Source organism: Acanthochromis polyacanthus, chromosome 13 (assembly GCF_021347895.1).
Source record: "Acanthochromis polyacanthus isolate Apoly-LR-REF ecotype Palm Island chromosome 13, KAUST_Apoly_ChrSc, whole genome shotgun sequence".
NCBI lineage: Eukaryota > Metazoa > Chordata > Actinopteri > Pomacentridae > Acanthochromis > Acanthochromis polyacanthus.
In genome coordinates this window covers 5,467,879-5,487,025 of record NC_067125.1, presented here as the reverse complement: position 1 = coordinate 5,487,025, position 19,147 = coordinate 5,467,879, and the positions used below count along the sequence as shown (strand labels likewise).

At 40.3% G+C, this 19,147-nt stretch overlaps 1 protein-coding gene across 2 annotated transcripts; it reads left to right on the top strand.

Annotated features, from left to right (window-relative positions):
- Positions 1 to 8,196: 8,196 nt before the first annotated feature.
- Positions 8,197 to 18,719, top strand: usf1 (upstream transcription factor 1). 2 transcript variants are annotated; one of them, XM_022207869.2, is made up of 11 exons: positions 8,197 to 8,272; positions 8,908 to 8,969; positions 9,115 to 9,164; positions 9,386 to 9,498; positions 11,531 to 11,644; positions 13,894 to 14,047; positions 14,318 to 14,405; positions 14,560 to 14,618; positions 14,702 to 14,796; positions 16,239 to 16,367; positions 17,062 to 18,719. In XM_022207869.2, the coding sequence occupies exons 2-11, from the start codon at positions 8,962 to 8,964 to the stop codon at positions 17,149 to 17,151; spliced, it is 900 nt and encodes a 299-aa protein (XP_022063561.1). In that variant the 5' UTR covers positions 8,197 to 8,272; positions 8,908 to 8,961; the 3' UTR covers positions 17,152 to 18,719. The 2 variants fall into 2 exon arrangements, with proteins under 2 accessions (XP_022063561.1, XP_051813684.1); XM_051957724.1 differs by lacking the exon at positions 8,197 to 8,272 and adding an exon at positions 8,318 to 8,336.
- The last annotated feature ends 428 nt before the right edge of the window (positions 18,720 to 19,147 follow it).

The window sequence follows — 19,147 nt, the reverse complement described above, 5'->3', positions numbered from 1 at the left end:
GAATAACACAGCATCTAACACTCTTCAGTTGTAATAGCACCGCTTGCTAGCTCCTATCTGTGTTCGTCCTGTTTCGTCCTGTCCACCCTTTGTTCCCCCTTCACATCACTGAGGTGTAGCACTGCACTCCCTGGCTCTTAATAGGGAATTCTAATAAAGAATATCAGCTTAGCTTTCAGGGAGGGCTGGTGATGGTCACACACATGCACTAAATATTAAAATACTTGGCTGCAAGACTAAAATTTGCATTAATCTCATAAAATGTTGACACCCCTTCTGTGGAGTTAAACAATGAGAATAAATGCAGACAGAAAAAAAGAAAAAAATCACTTCCACAATGCTTGTCAACTTCGAGAACCACAGGAGGGGAAATGAAAAAGACTGCATTCAACAAAAGTTCTATGTAAAATACATCTTAAAAAAGCATTTCCTATTTCAGTGACAGACGTATTGTCCAAATATTGATCAGACTGTCAGAATTAATGCTGTTAAAGGAGGTTATCCCTCACATTGTGATTTCATTGGTTCATTGATTGGCTCATTGGTGCTGTTGGGAATCATTTGCAGTCAACAAATTGTCCTCATTGAACTCCTAATTTATTTGAGAAGAAAAACACCAACCTTATGATGTCATGGCCTCAGTTAAAGCTGCAGGTCAGTGTAACATCCTGGAAACCCAAGAAACTTTTTGCCATCTACAGAGTTTATAAAGCAGCTCTCCTGCTCCTCCTGCTGCACTGGTTTAGCTCAGTGGTTACTTCGACCATCAAATCTCACTGCAGATTTCACTGATCTCCATCCCTCTCTGGGATCAAACCACGGGTGCTGTCCAGTGTTTTCATGGTTCCCTCTGATTCCAATCTGCTCCTTTACTCTAATAAAGATGTTGCTGCAGAACTGCAAGTTTATTTCTGATCTGCAACGTCCCATTAAGAAGTGTAATTTGAGGACCCAGAAAGTTTCTGTAAGTGTATCTGAGTAAATATATTCATATTTCCCACCGGAAATGCAGTTCTTGGTGGACATTTCAACAACTTTTGAGGTGTCTAACATCAGTGGAATCTAATGTGTGGGATTTAATGATCAGTCAGTGTTCCAGTTTTTGTCTGCTTTGATAAATGCTGATGTGGACTCATTCCTTGGACCACAGAAACTGACCTTCATTCAGCTCAACACCAACAAGTGAACTGATGAATGAGTGAATGTGAGACAGACTGCAGGGAGACGATCAAACCTTTGACCTCTGATTTTCTGTCCATGAAAAGTGAACTCCTCAAACAGCAGGTTCAAACACGTCCCTCTCATCCACCCACAGCTTCACCGTCAGACTTCCCTCTGAAGTGTCTCCTCCTGGTGGTCATACGATGATATTCACATTCCAGCCTTCAGAGAGCCCACGTTGAAAGCCAGCAATGCAGTGATTTAAGGTGGTTTCAGAAAACAATAAGAGCCTGATCAATGAATAAATTCCATCCAGTGTGTGTCTCAGCTGACAGAGAAGGAGATCCCAGCCTCAGCACACAGCTCACTAACATCACTGTAACTATCAGTAATGAATCTGAATGCTTGAAGAGTCACAGCTGATACATGCATGTAGAAAATGTCTCCATCATCCAACACTGACACACACGTTTCCTCAGCTAGAGTTTTTCTACACTGCAGCAGGAAACCTCGTCTGTCAGTCCCAAATGTTTGCAGCTTGAAGCAGGTGAAATGGAAACAGCCGACAGAGATCAGTGTTGAGACGGAGATCAGCTGGACGTCTGACCGCTTTCGTGGCTCATTTTCAGCCAGTTTACAGCAACACTTGTAGATTTATGTCTTAGAAACCTCCTCAGAGGGAGAACGATGAGGATGAACAACGACAGGAGTCAACAGCAGATGTTTAGTTGTGTCAGTCAGATTGGTGTCACTCGGGGAAATCAGAGTTAACTTTGACAGTAAGTAAACTGATGAGTGTTATTGTGGAATTAGTGAGTGTTCTGTGAGAAAACTGAGGATTTAAAGTGTCAGCTCAGACCTGAGGAGAAAAGACACTGGACAGCGCCCATGGTTTGATCCCAGAGAGGGATAGAGATCAGCGAAATCTGCAGTGAGATTTGATGGTCGAAGTAACCACTGAAGGTCAGTTTCTGTGGTCCTAGGAATGAGTCCACATCAGCATTTTATCAAAGCAGACTAAAACTGGAACACTGACTGATCATTAAATCCCACACATTAGATTCCACTGATGTTAGACACCTCAAAAGTTGTTGAAATGTCCACCAAGAACTGCATTTCCAGTGGGAAATATGAATATATTTACTCAGATACACTTACAGAAACTTTCTGGGTCCTCAAATTGCACTTCTTAATGGGACGTTGCAGAGCAGAAATCAACTTGCAGCTCTGCAACAACATCTTTATTAGAGTAAAGGAGCAGATTGGAATCAGAGGGAACCATGAAAACACTGGACAGCACCCGTGGTTTGATCCCAGAGAGGGACAGAGATTGAAATCTGCAGTGAGATTTGATGGTCGAAGTAACCACTGAGCTAAACCAGTGCAGCAGGAGGAGCAGGAGAGCTGCTTCATAAACTCTGCTGTGAGTGCTATGGAGTCACAGGAGTGCCACATTAAAATATAAATAAATTAATTAATAAATGTGGAAATATAAAGCGAAATAAATAAATTAATATAAAGGAACATTGTGTCTTTGCTTTTATCTTCTTGTTTTTTCCTTTTATTTTTCTATTTTTTCATTGTCTTTTCCGTTTCTCACTGCTTTTTCCTTTTGCATTTGCTTTTTTCTTGTGTCACTCCTCAGTCCACCCTGAAATGAAAAATGCAAAACAGTTTGCTTTCACTTGGTGGACTGAGCTGTCAATCAAATGGCTCTGGGCGGGGCTTTCTGTCCAGGGACACCAACTCCTAGCACGGCTGAAGTGAATGAAGTTTATATTTCCATATTTGTTTAATTCTCTTTATATTTTCCCATTTATTTATTTATTTATTTATATTTTAATGTGGCATTCCTGTTACTCTATATTGTTCAGCCTCCAGCTCAGACCAGAACTCACAGCAGAGTTTATGAAGCAGCTCTCCTGCTCCTCCTGCTGCACTGGTTTAGCTCAGTGGTTACTTCGACCATCAAATCTCACTGCAGATTTCGCTGATCTCCATCCCTCTCTGGGATCAAACCACGGGTGCTGTCCAGTGTTTTTATGTTTTCCTCTGATTCCAACCTGCTCCTTTACTCGAATAAAGATGATGCTGCAGAGCTGCAAGTTCATTTCTGCTCTGCAAAGTCCCATTAAGAAGTGCAGCTTCAGATTCAGCAGCTGTATAAAAGCAGGGTTTCCTGTCTGCACAGTGGCACTGGTTTAGCTCAGTGGTTACGTCTCTCTGCTCATCTACCTGATTTTGTTATATAGAAATATGTGTTGATTAGTCAGGGAAATCAGAGTTAACTTTGACAGTAAGCAAACTGATCAGTGTTATTGTGTAAATAGTGACTGTTCTGTGAGAAAACTGAGGATTTAAAGTGTCAGCTCAGACCTGAGGAGAAGAAAAGACACTGGACAGCGCCCGTGGTTTAATACCAGAGAGGGACAGAGATCGAAATCTGCAGTGAGATTTGATGGTCGAAGTAACCACTGAGCTAAACCAGTGCAGCAGGAGGAGCAGGAGAGCTGCTTTATAAACTCTGTTATGTGTTCTGGTCTCAGCTGGAGGCTGAACAATATAGAGTCACAGGAATGCCAATAAATGGGAAAATATGAAGAGAAATAAACAAATATAAACTTCATTCACTTCATCCGTGCTAGGAGCTGGTGTCCCTGGACAGAAAGCCCCGCCCAGAGCCATTTGATTGACAGCTCAGTCCACCAAGTGAAAGCAAACTGTTTTGCATTTTTCATTTCGGGGTGGACTCAGGAGTGACACAAGAAAAAAGCAAATGCAAAAGGAAAAAGCAGTGAGAAACGGAAAAGACAATGAAAAAATAGAAAAATAAAAGGAAAAAACAAGAAGATAAAAGCAAAGACACAATGTTCCTTTATATTAATTTATTTATTTCTCTTTATATTTCCACATTTATTAATTTATTTATTTATATTTTAATGTGGCACTCCTGTCACTCCATAACCTCACAGCAGTGTTTATGAAGCAGCTCTCCTGCTCCTCCTGCTGCACTGGTTTAGCTCAGTGGTTACTTCGACCATCAAATCTCACTGCAGATTTCGCTGATCTCCATCCCTCTCTGGGATCAAACCATGGGCGCTGTCCAGTGTTTTATGGTTCCTTCTGATTCCAACCTGCTCCTGTACTCTAATAAAGATGTTGTTGCAGAGCTGCAAGTTGATTTCTGCTCTGCAACGTCCCATTAAGAAGTGCAGCTTCAGATTCAGCAGCTGTATAAAAGCAGGGTTTCCTGTCTGCACAGTGGCACTGGTTTAGCTCAGTGGTTACTTCTCTCTGCTAACCTACTTGATTTTGTTATATAGAAATATGTGTTGATTAGTCAGGGAAATCAGAGTTAACTTTGAAAGTAAGCAAACTGATCAGTGTTATTGTGGAATTAGCTACTGTTCTGTGAGAAAACTGAGGATTTAAAGTGTCAGCTCAGACCTGAGGTGAAGAAAAGACACTGGACAGCGCCCGTGGTTTAATACCAGAGAGGGATGAATCAGCATAATCAGGTAGATTAGGAGAGAGAAGTAACCACTGAGCTAAACCAGTGCAGCAGGAGGAGCAGGAGAGCTGCTTTAATGCAGCTGCTGAATCTGAAGCAGGAAAGTTTTTAATGAAAGAAACAGAAGGAAGATTACAAATTATTACCTTTGGAGTCAAAACAAAAAAGTGAAATGATATCCACAAAATTAGAAATGAAAACTGTGTAACTTAACATGATTAAATCCCTGAAGCTGCCAATAAAATCCTGTGAAAGAACACTTTTACATTGACTAAATATTGTAGTGATGTTAAGATGGAACTTTGCAGTTGATGTTGTTTCTCAGGAACATTTATGTGAATTAATAAATGTGAACAAAGTGGATCTACTCAATCACAGTCTGGTCTTCATCAGCAAATGATCTGAGTGACTGATCAAAAAATGACTATTAGGTCCTCAGAGATGTGCAGAGAAAGTGAGGATTTAAAGTGTCAGCTCAGACCTGAGGAGAAGAAAAGACACTGGACAGCACCCATGGTTTGATCCCAGAGAGGGATGAATCAGCGTAATCAGGTAGATTAGCAGAGAGAAGTAACCACTGAGCTAAACCAGTGCCACTGTGCAGACAGGAAACCCTGCTTTTATACAGCTGCTGAATCTGAAGCTGCACTTCTTAATGGGACTTTGCAGAGCAGAAATGAACTTGCAGCTCTGCAACATCTTTATTAGAGTACAGGAGCAGGTTGGAATCAGAGGAAATCATAAAAACACTGGACAGCACCCGTGGTTTGATCCCAGAGAGGGATGGAGATCAGCGAAATCTGCAGTGAGATTTGATGGTCGAAGTAACCACTGAGCTAAACCAGTGCAGCAGGAGGAGCAGGAGAGCTGCTTTATAAACTCTGCTGTGAGTTCTGCTCTCAGCTGGAGGCTGAACAACAGCAAGTCATCTCTGGTCAATTTTCTCTTCATGCTTGTTGCTCCAACAGTCAGTGTTTATTGAGGTGCCCAGGCTGAGAGCATCAGTCTAAATGGACATGAGAGTTCATATTCAGGATAAGAAGGTTTTTGATGTAATCCTCAAATGATCAGAACCTGCAATGGCAGCTGGAGTTAGAATTTTTAAATTGTTGATAAAGCCCATAAGATCATTTCTATTTCAGTTCCATTAGACAAGCTGTTCTGTCCTTGGAGTGCTCACATAACCCACACTGTAGAAAAGAAACAAAAACTAAAAATATTCAGAAAAAAATGATGAAAATCTCACAGCAAGGACGCCAGACAAAATATGTAACACACAAAAAACAACAACAAGCAACAACACAGTAGAATACTGTAGTCTTCAGAAACCTTGTTCAACATCAGGTACAGTTTCAAAATGTAACAGTGACTCCATTTACCACAGATGGAGAACAGAACTGTTATTTAACAGGTAGCTTCTCTTTCAGGGGAATCACTGTCATTTAATGAAAACTACGTGAAAAATAAAAACATAGATCTCACATATAAAGCAGTAAACACCTGTAAATGAAAGAAATATAAGGAAGATTACAAATGATTAACATCAAAACAAAAACAAAAAAGTGAAATGATATCCACAAAATTAGAAATGAAAACTGTATAACTCCAACATGATTAAATCCCTGAAGCTGCCAATAAAATCCTGTGAAAGAACACTTTTACATTGACTAAATATTGTAGTGATGTTAAGATGGAACTTTGCAGTTGATGTTGTTTCTCAGGAACATTTATGTGAATTAATAAATGTGAACAAAGTGGATCTACTCAATCACAGTCTGGTCTTCATCAGCAAATGATCTGAGTGACTGATCAAAAAATGACTATTAGGTCCTCAGAGATGTGCAGAGAAAGTTTGTGCAGAGAAAGTGAGGATTTAAAGTGTCAGCTCAGACCTGAGGAGAAGAAAAGACACTGGACAGCGCCCGTGGTTTGATCCCAGAGAGGGATGAATCAGCATAATCAAGTAGATTAGCAGAAAGAAGTAACCACTGAGCTAAACCAGTGCCACTGTGCAGACAGGAAACCCTGCTTTTATACAGCTGCTGAATCTGAAGCTGCACTTCTTAATGGGATGTTGCAGAACAGAAATGAACTTGCAGCTCTGCAGCATCTTTATTAGAGTACAGGAGCAGGTTGGAATCAGAGGAAAACATAAAAACACTGGACAGCACCCGTGGTTTGATCCCAGAGAGGGACAGAGATCGAAATCTGCAGAGAGATTTGATGGTCGAAGTAACCACTGAGCTAAACCAGTGCAGCAGGAGGAGCAGGAGAGCTGCTTTATAAACTCTGCTGTGAGTTCTGCTCTCAGCTGGAGGCTGAACAATATAGAGTCACAGGAATGCCAATAAATGGGAAAATATAAAGAGAAATAAACAAATTAGGAAATATAAACTTCATTCACTTCATCCGTGCTAGGAGCTGGTGTCCCTGGACAGAAAGCCCCGCCCAGAGCCATTTGATTGACAGCTCAGTCCACCAAGTGAAAGCAAACTGTTTTGCATTTTTCATTTCGGGGTGGACTGAGGAGTGACACAAGAAAAAAGCAAATGCAAAAGGAAAAAGCAGTGAGAAACGGAAAAGACAATGAAAAAATAGAAAAATAAAAGGAAAAAACAAGAAGATAAAAGCAAAGACACAATGTTCCTTTATATTAATTTATTTATTTCTCTTTATATTTCCACATTTATTAATTAATTTATTTATATTTTAATGTGGCACTCCTGTGACTCCATAACCTCACAGCAGTGTTTATAAAGCAGCTCTTCTGCTCCTCCTGCTGCACTGGTTTAGCTCAGTGGTTACTTCGACCATCAAATCTCACTGCAGATTTCGCTGATCTCCATCCCTCTCTGGGATCAAACCACGGGCGCTGTCCAGTGTCTTTTCTTCTCCTCAGGTCTGAGCTGACACTTTAAATCCTGAGTTTTCTCACAGAACAGTCGCTAATTCCACAATAACACTGATCAATTTGCTTACTGTCAAAGTTAACTCTGATTTCCCCGAGTGACACCAATCTGACTGACACAACTAAACATCTGCTGTTGACTCCTGTCATTGTTCATCTTCATCGTTCTCCCTCTGAGGAGGTTTGTAAGACACAAAACTATAAGTGTTGCTGTAAACAGGCTGAAAATGAGCCATAAAAGCGGTCAGACGTCCAGCTGATCTCCGCCTCAACACTGATCTCTGTCGGCTGTTTCCATTTCACCTGCTTCAAGCTGCAAACATTTGGGACTGGCAGAAGAGGTTTCCTGCTGCAGTGTAGAAAAACTCTAGTTGAGGAAACTTGTGTGTCAGTGTTGGATGATGGAGACATTTTCTACATGCATGTATCAGCTGTGACTCATTTCACCACACAATCCGTCTGCAGCCTGCTGAAACATATTTCAATGCTCCTCAACGCCCCATTGGCTCCCACTGTGTCAGCGTCATTAGCAGACCTCAGGTCAGATTTTCAGAGGTGTTTTTCTCTGTGTCACGTATATATTTGAGTTATCAACTGATCTGGGACCGCGTCAGTTGATTTCCTGTGGCGCATGCGCATAGCGGACAGTGAAACTGGTGTGTTGACAAATATCGGGGGAGGAGCACTGCGGCGTAAGTCGAGCTTTGTTCAGTCTGGAATATATTCAGCACTATTTACAGCATATTATCCACAGAGGTGCGCGTCTTTCTGCGTTGTGTTTATTAGCTGTTGCAGTCACCGCCTCCACTAGAGCAGAACAAAAGAAAGTGCTTTGTTAAACATCTGTACAAACCGCTGGGGCCGAGTGGTTGTGTTGCAGAAAGATCCGTGTCAAATATCAGCAATGACAGGTGGTTTCCGGTTAACTCCACAAATTAAAAGCTGTCTTTACGCAGTCACATCCAAATTTCGCTGAGTTACATTGCTAAAATTTAACAATGCATTCAACATTTAGAGACTGTTTTAATACGTATGAAATCCGCCCTCAAGACACAGCTCTACATGGCACATGCGAACAACCACACAGCTTTATGTCTGCACTTATTTTGAAATCACAACCGGCTGTTTCCGTTTCCACTCGTACTAACGTTCTTAGCTTGCTCGGCACACACAGCTAGCTACCGCCAACCATTACTATCATCGTTTAAGGTTTATTCTTCTGTCTTCAGACTCACTGGTGTTAAAAGACACATAGATAGTCGGTATTGTGTTGTTTGGAGTAAAGTTTTTAACGTTTCTCTGTCAAACTCATGAACTTGTGTGGCAGTCTGGCTGTGGGAGCGAGTGAAGGCGGTCTCCTCGTCCAACACCTCCGCTAGAAATGAAGAGGTGAGTGGGACTGTCACGTTCGCCATTGTTCACTAATAACAACAGAATTAGACAAGCACCCTGCTGAGTAGCGAGCAGGTCGTTAATTAAAACGCTTTTTAAAAACCATAGCATGGCTTATCTCTTGTGTTTCTCATGCGTGAAGCCAACAGAAAAGCCCCGAACCAGACGGGAGTGTTACTGTCAACGAGGAAGGTAAAATGAGTAATCTATTACTTTCACTTATAAGATCTGAGTGTCTCTATCTGTCTGATGTTGTAAAAGCGTCTTTAAAATCTACCAAGGGGACTGTAGTGACATTCTGTATGCAAACATGTTGAGGTTCAGGTCCTGTCTTTGGTTTAACTGTTATTTTCTGATGGGCTTGTTGTTACTATTGTAATGCTCGCTGATCTTTCCTCCGTGTTCTCCATCAGGGTCTGTAGCTACAGCCGAGGATCCAGCAGCCATTGCTACCATTCAGTCTGCTGCCACCTTCGCTGACCAGCCCATCAAATATCTCTTCAAGACAGAAGGAGCAGGAGGGCAGGTAGGATGGAGTATTAAAGCACTTGTAGTTAACCTGTGGGTTGCTGTTTCAGACCTGGTCATGCGTTCTTCAGCTGTTATGACACTGGCCAATAATCTGATATGATTTCTAAAACACATTTTTGAAACTTCTACCTGAAGCCACCACTCTGATCTGTCCCACCCACAGCTCTGTGTGACTGGTGACAGGCCACCACTACTAGCCTGCCAACACTGGAGGATAAATGTTCAGAGTTCTCTGTTAATTAGATTTACAGCGCCCTCCATAATTACTGGCACCTCTGGTTAAGACGTGTTCTTTAGCTTCTCATAAATTCATTTTTTTTCTAAATAATATAGGCCACAATGGAAAAAAGAGGAAAATCCAACCTTAAATTGAAGTGCATTTATTCAGTGGTGAAAAAAAAATCCCACATTAAGAAACAATTCTTTTACATCAAATCATGTGTGCCACAATTATTAGCAGCCCTGATGTTAACACTTTGTACAACCCCCTTTTGCCAACAAAACAGCACCTAATCTTCTCCTATAATACATTTTTCTACAATTTTCAGTGTGAGAGCATGCTTCTGCCCCTGAGTTTCAGCACATCTTAACCAGGGGTGCCAATCATAGCTGTTTGCTAAACATCAGGAGAAAAAAGGGCATTTCAACAAAATTTTGTGTTGGGGCTCACGTTACTCTAAATGTGGTACCAATATCTGAATTTTTACTTCACTTATATATCGGTTCCAAGTATCTTGTATCAGTCTCTTTGATTGCTAATAATTGGTGATCATATCGATCAGCCCCTGCACCGAAACACAAATGCACTATTAATCAGGAAACTGCATGTCAGCATGACAACACAGTGAAAATAGATCCTCAATGAACCTCGCAGGTGCTGAACTGGAATTTGAATGAAAACCTTTGAACAGAAACTAATCCAATCCAACTTTATTTCTAAAGCACTTTAAAAGCAACACTGTCGACCAAAGTGCTGTACACATTAAGATAAAATAAATAAATAAAATGGTGCAAGTATAAAAATAAGACACAGGTTGTACAGTAAAAGTCAGCTATAGGCCAAGTTAAAAAATGTGTTTTTAAAAGTAGGGAGAGAATCAGCCAGTCTGATATTTAGTGGGAGCTCATTCCACAGTTTAGGAGCAGCCACAGAAAAAGCATGATCACCGCTCAGTTTCTTCTTGATCTTTGGCACCACCAGTGAAGCCTGATCTGCCGACCTCAGCGAGCCAGACGGGTTGTAGGGGACCAGCAGCCCACACAGGTACAGGAGGGCCAAACCAGGAAGGCATTTAAAAGCAAACAAAAGACGTTTAAAATCAATACGGACGTGCACGGGGAGCCGGCGGAGGGATTGGACGATGGGAGTTATGTGATCAAATTTCCGTGATCCTGTTAAAAGCGTTCTGAACCAGCTGTAGTCTCAACAGTGAGGTTTTGCTGAGTCCTGAGTAAAGCGCGTTGCAATAATCTAAACGACGATAATAAAAGTTTGGATCAAAATTTCATAGTTGTGAGGAGATTAAAAAAAAAGGCTTCACTTTGGCAAGTTGCCTCAAATGATAAAAGCTTGACTTCACAAAAGCAACTAAATGTGATTTAGATTAGGGCTGCAACTAACGACGCGTCGACTAGTCGTCTGAGCACGATACGTCATCAAAAGCGGAAGTGAGCGCGCTCACTTCCGCTTTTGATGACGTATCGTGCTCAGACAATTAGTCGACGCGTCGTTAGTTGCAGCCCTAATTTAGATTGTTTCATTGGTTGGGTTACAGCTCATTAATGTCACTACAGATGCACACTGCTGAATCCACAGCATGTTTATGACCACGCTAAAACAGACCCCTCCGCATTCTAACCCTCACCCTCGACAAAACCAAACATGCTCTGACCACTGATGGCTTCACCTAAAAGACGTCCCGCCTAAAAGTTCAAGTTTTCGAGTGTGCATGTGCTCTGCAGCGGTTTATGTGTCACCTCAGTGGTAATGAGATACCGGCCACTCAGTGTAATGTGCTGTGCTCCAGGTGACCTACAGAGTGATCCAGGTGTCAGATGGCCAGTTGGAGGGTCAGACAGACGGAGCTGCAGCGGTCAGCCTGGTCGCTGGTTTCCCTGCCACCACTCAGGCTGTCACACAGGTGAGAACAACGCTGGTTAACTGCACAGGAATACATTTCCAACCACTCCCATATTTAAAATAGGCCTGAACAAGGTTAAATACACTGAACACGTGTGGGGTTAAAAAGTAAGAAGGTAAGGATGGACGATGGTGAACCCACCAGCACCTAAATGTAAACTGACCACGGCTGAATTTTGTATAAAAGGTAAAATCTTGATAGCACAGAAGATGAGTGTTTGTAAGTAGAGTTGATGCATGCATTCTGGTGACATTTTATCGTATTTTAATTTGATTTTATTTTCCTGACGTGTTCTGTTCTTGCTTTCTTTTAATCTGCTTTTATTTCTTATTTTACTACTTGTGTTTAACTGGAAAGCACTTTGGTCACCTTGAGTGTTGTAAAGTGCTCTATAAATACATTTTGATTGATTGTTACATTTCACAAAGAAAAAAACCCCTGCCCTGCTTGCTTGCTACATGGTTAATGTTATAAATGACTATTCTAGCTGGAAACGGCAGATTTTTTTTTTCCATTAATATGTTTATTGGGAAGCTTGGCACAGAAATTGCAGGGACAGTAACACTGACCTGGTATATACATGGACAGTTAAGAAAAAATAAAAAATGATATAAACTTCTGCAAGTCGTGTAACCTCTAATCTACAATATGAGAACCCAAGTCGATACAATTTCTTACTGCACCAAATTGTACTTCTCATGAAGGTTTTAATTTTTTTGCATCAACAACTTAAACAATAAAAAGGTAAACAATTATATAGAACCTGATAGGAACAATGAGAAATAGAAGAGAAAGCAGATGAAGAAAAGAGGTAGGTAGAAGAAAAGTTGGATGTCACCAACAATACAACAGGAGACATGACCGATACCCAGATGAACTCCACGACACTAACTGTGGAAGCTGAAGAAACACTGAACACCTCGATTCCTTTAAAACCATCCCTGATTGATTGAAAGAAAGCAAAGAGTGGGTGAAGGGGACCGTATTCGGTTAAGAGGGGTTTAAAGAATTAAAGTAGGCTAGAAAAGAGTCCCATTTCTTTTGGAAAATATTCATCCTACCTTTGACAGAATGTCTGATTTTTTCCAATTTTATAAAAAGACATTACCTCTCTAAGCCACTGAACCATGGAGGGAGATGTGGTGGACTTCCACCGGAAACATCTGATTTTTAATGGAATACCTCCATAGGGGTACAGAGGAACATTTCCAGCAACCATCACTCCTGTGTTCTAATGCTACATTGTGTTAGCTAATGGTGCTGAAAGGCTCATTGATGATTAGAAAACCCTTGTGCAGTTATGTTAGCACATGGATAAAAGTGAGAGTTTTCATGGAAAACATTAAAATGTCTGTGTGACTCCAAGCTTTTGAACGGTAGTGTACACCCCCTGTCAAAAGTTTTAGGACACTTTCTCATTCAAATAAAGTAGAACCTGTCCTACAACTTTTGACAGGGGGTGTATCTACCAAATTTGGTACACATATGCAGCACATCAGGCTGAACATAAAAGTCAGTGACAGCCACATTCCAAACCCAACAGGAAGTGAGCTGTTTTGCGTTGAATATCAGATTTTGCCCATTTTTCATTTTTTTCTACAGCGAACTCCTCCTAGGGGGAAACTCCAATTCACCTCAAATTGGGCCAGTACATACAGGAGGCCTTAATGATCCAAAGTTATTAAAATCTTGTTCCAAAGTCAAAGGGTGTGTCCGTGGCGGCCTCTGGAATTTTGATCCTTCTCCATGAAATTTCAAATGCTGTGTAAATGCCCTGAACATGCTCCAATCTGCCTGAAACTTTACATGTATGACCAGAGTCCTGCCCTGATCACATCCATATGATGAAATACACCCCCTGTCAGAAGTTGTGGGACAGGTTCTACTTTATTTGAATGAGACAGTGTCCTAAAACTTTTGAATGGTTGTGTATGTTCAGGTGTGTTTTAGTTGAGATTCATTAGACACACAATATGGGATCACTGTTTTTGGTGAAATATTAGAAGTGGTTTGTTTGCTGTGGTTTGTTGGTAAAAAAAATGTGAATGGCATCAGTGTGTAATGAAGTTAGAATACAACAGAAACAGGTGAAAACACATCCTAAACAATATTTCTTCCTCATAATGTTTACTCAGCAATATAGTCCAACACGTAGATATTGCTAGAAAGAAGCTGCTTGGTCGTGTGGATGTTAGCCATGTGGTCGCCTTTAGTATTTACTGTCAAACAATGTCTTACGCTGGTTGCAGGCAGTCTTTTCCCAGTCAGAGGGGTTGGAGGGAGATGGCAGCACTGAGACACAGTACACCTACTACCCTGCCACCATAGCAGACGCCACCACCGGCACCATGGTGACCACAGTGCAGGCGTCTGACACACTGCTGGGTCAGACCACACCCACAGGTAACCTCTACACAGACATAAGGCAGGCGTACAGAGAACCTAGTGTTGAATCTTATGTTTGGCTACAGTTTCTTTTCATCTGACACTTCCTTTGTCAAACAAAATTGCACCAGTAATTGAGAACGATAAGTGAAAGACATTTTAAACTTTACAGAGAGGAGTCGTTTTTTAAAATTGCCGATAATTTTAAGGCTTTCTAGTGTGTGAATTGTTGTCCATGGCCTTGTTCTACGTTGTGTCTGCAGCTGACAGCCAGCTTTTGTTTCACAGGTCAGCTTTATGTTATGATGTCACCCCAGGAGGTTTTGACGGGATCTAATCAACGGACAATCGCACCTCGCACTCAGCCATATATCGCGTAATTACATCACAGTTTACAGATTTACAGCACTGTCATATTTAATTAACAGTAACGAGCTTCGTCTAATTGGAAATCTTCTTCCTCCACCAAGTGGAGCTGATATTATTATTATTATTACAGCTTGTTGTCTTTCTTCTGTTGTGTTTTCTAGAAAGCAGGAGGCTCCTCGGGCCTCGAGAGATGAGAAACGACGAGCGCAGCACAACGAAGGTCCGTGCACACGTCTGGCGTAAATGCTTTTTTTTGCCACAGGCATTTAGATATGGTGTCAAATTCAAATGTTCTTTCAACAGTTGAGCGCAGGCGCAGGGACAAGATCAACAACTGGATTGTGCAGCTTTCAAAGACCATCCCGGACTGTAACGTTGACTACACCAAGACGGGACAGGTGAGCGTTCATCCAGCTCCGTCAGCAGACAGGAGCCTCACACGGTGCTTTGTGTTTTACAGCGACAATGAAGAAGCACGCAGTGGATGTTCTGAAACTTTTGACCAGTAGTGTGTATCACATGAGCTTTTACTGTGAAAGAGTAATGTGTTCGGAGTGTGATGAATCAGTGAGAGATAAGACCCAATTATTACACTGGAAAAAATGCCCCTCTCAAAACAAGGGGAAAAAAAACTTATTTCAAGGAACTTTTACCTTGAAATAAGTGAAAAAATCTGCCAATAGAACAAGTGAATAATGGCTTGGTAAGATTTCTTGAAATAACATCTGATATTTAGAATATTGAGATCTTAAAATTAGCTGGAAAAACTTATTTTAAGCTAGATTTTACCAGGATTGCCAACCTTAGCTGTCTTGAAATAAGTCAGATATGCTAAAAAAAAATGTTCACTCAAAAATAGATTTCTGCTTTCATGTAACCTCCTAATTTGAGATGTTTTAACCCTCCTGTTGTCCTCATTTACAGGCACCAAAAAATATTGTTTCCTCGTCTGAAAAAAATCAGCAAAAAAATTCCTCAAATTTCTAAAAAATTTGCAAAACCTTCAGGAAGAAAATTCCAATAATTCCTAAAATTTTTATTTCAAAAAAAGTCCCATATTTGGCAAGAAAATTCTTGTAAATATTTTCAAAAAATGAGTAAAAACCTACGAAAAAATCCTAAAAAATATCTAAGGTGATTACATGTGTATCAGCAAAACTTCTAAAAGTTTTTAAAAAATGTTTCTTTAAGAACATTCACAAAAAATTCAACCAAAATCCAGCGACTGGATTTTTTTTTGTGAATGTTCTTAAAGAAACATTTTTTAAAAAACTTTTCTTTTATTTACACCAAAAAATGTTCAAAAATGTGTCTCTTTTTTGTGTCATTTGTCTGATTTTTGTCATTTTGTGTCTCATTTTGTTGTTTTTTTGTCTGACTTTTGTCTCGTGTTTTTGTTGTTTTGTTTTCCAGAAATGTTGAAAATGTGGACATCAGAAGTTTCACTGTGAACATATGTTTTTTTTTTCACGTTTTCAAACTTTAAGACGGGCCAGTTTGACCCTCAGGACGACACGAGGGTTAAACGTATTTCCAGTTTTCTTGTAAAATTCAACTCAAAACAAGATAATTTCATGATTGTTTGACTGAACAGGATAGAAATGACACTTAAATGAATTTATCTTAAATCAAAGGGGATGAGACATTTTGACTAAAAATAAGATTTTGAGTTTTTGCAGTGGAAGACAATGTGTCTGAGTCAGCAGCGTTTCAGAAGTCTCTGTTTTATGGGATTTAAACTCTGGAATAGTGTGGATGTAAACAGTGAAAGTTACATGTTTTGAAATGTACACACGTTGGCGTGAACAAAGCGAACAGACCACTGTGTTTTGTGTTTCAGAGTAAAGGGGGGATCTTGTCCAAAGCCTGCGATTACATCAAGGAACTTCGACAGAGCAATCTGAAGCTGGGGGAAGATATCAGTGTTCTGGATCGTCTCAGGATTGACAACCAGCTGCTCAGACAGGAGGTATGAACGACTGAAGCTGTGAAGTGTCTTCAGTTTTTCCGCTTTGTGATACTGATGTACTCCTTCACAACTGAAAGAAAGTAACGATGGCGATAGAGCTCCTTACACAAGCTGCCGACTTCAGAATGTAATTCAGCTCAGTCTAATCCAATGGTTTCTAAAAATATAGTCAGACATCATCCAGAAATGAATAAATCACAGGAAACACATGGATGAAGGGATGGGGAAATGCAGCCAGTGAACACACATGGAGTAGCTAGTCCAGCTTTACTGACTTTAAGTGGTCTGAACAGCATACCACTGAGAATTAGACATCAGGATCTAACCAAGGATTGTCAGTGTTCAGTTATCTGCCCATTCCCCTCTGGATAAGTTGATTTAATAGAAAAAAACTTCTCCTGTTTGTCCAGTCGGTAGTCTGAAGCCCAGTTAACTATACAGTGACACTTTGAAGGCTGCGTAAAGTCACATTTTAGTCACCAGACTTTGGTTTCACGTGTTTCACTGCCAAGAAACCACTTCCATAGACAATGAATAGCATTCTCATAAAACACCAATTGTCATTCTAATCTCCGTGTTTCCACAGTTACACACATCTTTGTCATGGTCTTTGTGTTCCTTATACCAAATCCTGAGTCATTTCTTCATTTATATCCATTGTTCTGACCTTTCTGTTGTGTTTTGTGTTGCTCAGGTGGAAGACTGGAAGTCCAAGAATCAGATCCTGAGAAATCTTTTGCGACAGCATGGCATTGTGGGATCATCCAGCTCAGACCCCCAGTAGAAGCCTGTTGCCAGTGGGTATTTGAAGGCAACCACACATGGGCCAAAAGAGTACTTGAAATGCATTTAGATACTTTATATGTGATCGAGCGTGCATGGCATAGGGGAAAATAACTGAATATTGTCATTAATATTGAAATCCAACTTCTTTGCTAAATGACACTCTTAAAAGATGCTTTTGAAGCTTTTTACAACATTGCAAACTTTTACTCTGTATTTACAGTACAATCATGATAACGTAGAGAGGAAAAAAATCTGCTTCACAAGTCACACTGGTTCAGCAAAGCCCTCATTGAATGCCTCCCTCAGCAAACATTCTGATTGTTAGTAAGCCTCCAGTAGAGTAAGCTCGAAAACATGACCAGCTTCTCATGTTCCCTTCTTTTCCTAACCTGAGGTGTGTCCTACGAAGCAAGATTAATGACCAGAGTTTTCAGTATCATGAAGATGGCTGTCCTTGAACCTGCTAAATTACCGTGGTAACTGGTGCTGCACAGGTAGACATTCTGCTCAGTGTTGGATTACTGCGGGCTGTAGATCCCATTCAGTTGGTGCGGATGCAGAAATTTTTTAAATTTTTGATCCTAATTTGCTGCCCAATCTGCAGCTAATAGATGAGAAAATGAATGCATTTATTGGTATTTATACATCCATTCTCTATACACCGCTTTATCCTCACTAGGGTTGCTGCAAGGTGAAAGTGCTAACCACTACTCCACTGTGCAGCCCTTATTGGTTTTTATCACAAAGAAAATTCTATCAGAAACATTGATTTCACTTTTATTTGACAAAAAACTGAAGTCACGATGAGACCTAAATGTACTTGTTGAGTATCATGTTTAAATGAATGAAGGTTGAAGTGTCAGCTGTCATGTTCGAAATAAATGACAGCATTGATCGGTAGAATAAATATATCAGCTTAGCTTACACCATTACCTGATTTTTACCCACATTCCTCTCTTTTTGCATAACAGTGCTTTTTGTCGTGGTACATTTTTCTATTCCTTAGTTCTGGATTATAACAGTCTGTTCTTTGTGACTCCATTTTGTGTTGGAGGAGAGTCCGTTTTATGGGTGCTTGTACAGACCTTGAAGAAAGCCTGGGTCAGCAAAGAAAGTTGAAAACCACCATCATGATACCATTAGCTCTCTGTTTGGGTCCTGTCGAGCCGGCTTACACAAAGAAATCCTGGTTAGATCAAACTTGCTTTGTAGCACACCTCTCTGCAGTCCTGCGCATTTCTGTATCAAAAGCACTCTCATTAATGTCTCCAAGCATGTATTCTTTCATTGACGTCTTCTATCAATATTACTTTGACCAGTTGATACCAAGCTTGTCATTGAGTTCATAGTCCAACACATTTTGCTTTGTATTTTTCTATGTTTCATGAAGCCTCATTGGGGACAATAATTGCATTGCAACAATGTAACTAAGTAAGTAAACAGGAGTTGGTAAGCATCGCATTGTAGGTAGGCTATGTATGTCTTTATAATAAAAAATATCAAATAATATACTATGTCATCAGCCACTTTCAACTGTGTTTTATTAAACTCGATGAATTGGTTAAACGATTAAGAACTGATTTGTTTACAAAATCTTTTAGAACATTGTATTTACAGCGCCCTCCATAATTATTGGCACCCCTGGTTAAGATGTGTTCTTTAGCTTCTAATAAATTCTTTTTTTTTTCTAAATAATATAGGCCACAATGGAAAAAAGAGAAAAATCCAACCTTTAATTGAAGTGCATTTATTCAGTGGGGGAAAAAAAAAATCACACATTTAGAAATAATTCTTTTACATCAAATCATGTGTGCCGCAATTATTAGCAGCACTGATGTTAATACTTTGTACAACCCCCTTTTGCCAACAAAACAGCACCTAATCTTCTCCTATAATACATTTTTCTACAATTTCCAGTGTGAGAGTAGGCTTCTGCTATGAAAACTGAATTTATCTGAAGGCTTTCAACACGTCTTAACCAGGGGTGCCAATAA

What these genes read in the sequence shown, in the direction of transcription:
- usf1 (XM_022207869.2), top strand. An exon ending in CAGAAGGAGCAGGAGGGCAG is followed by an intron (nt 9,499 to 11,530) that starts GTAGGATGGAGT and finishes GCTGTGCTCCAG; the next exon opens with GTGACCTACAGAGTGATCCA. An exon ending in ACTACACCAAGACGGGACAG is followed by an intron (nt 14,797 to 16,238) that starts GTGAGCGTTCAT and finishes TTTGTGTTTCAG; the next exon opens with AGTAAAGGGGGGATCTTGTC.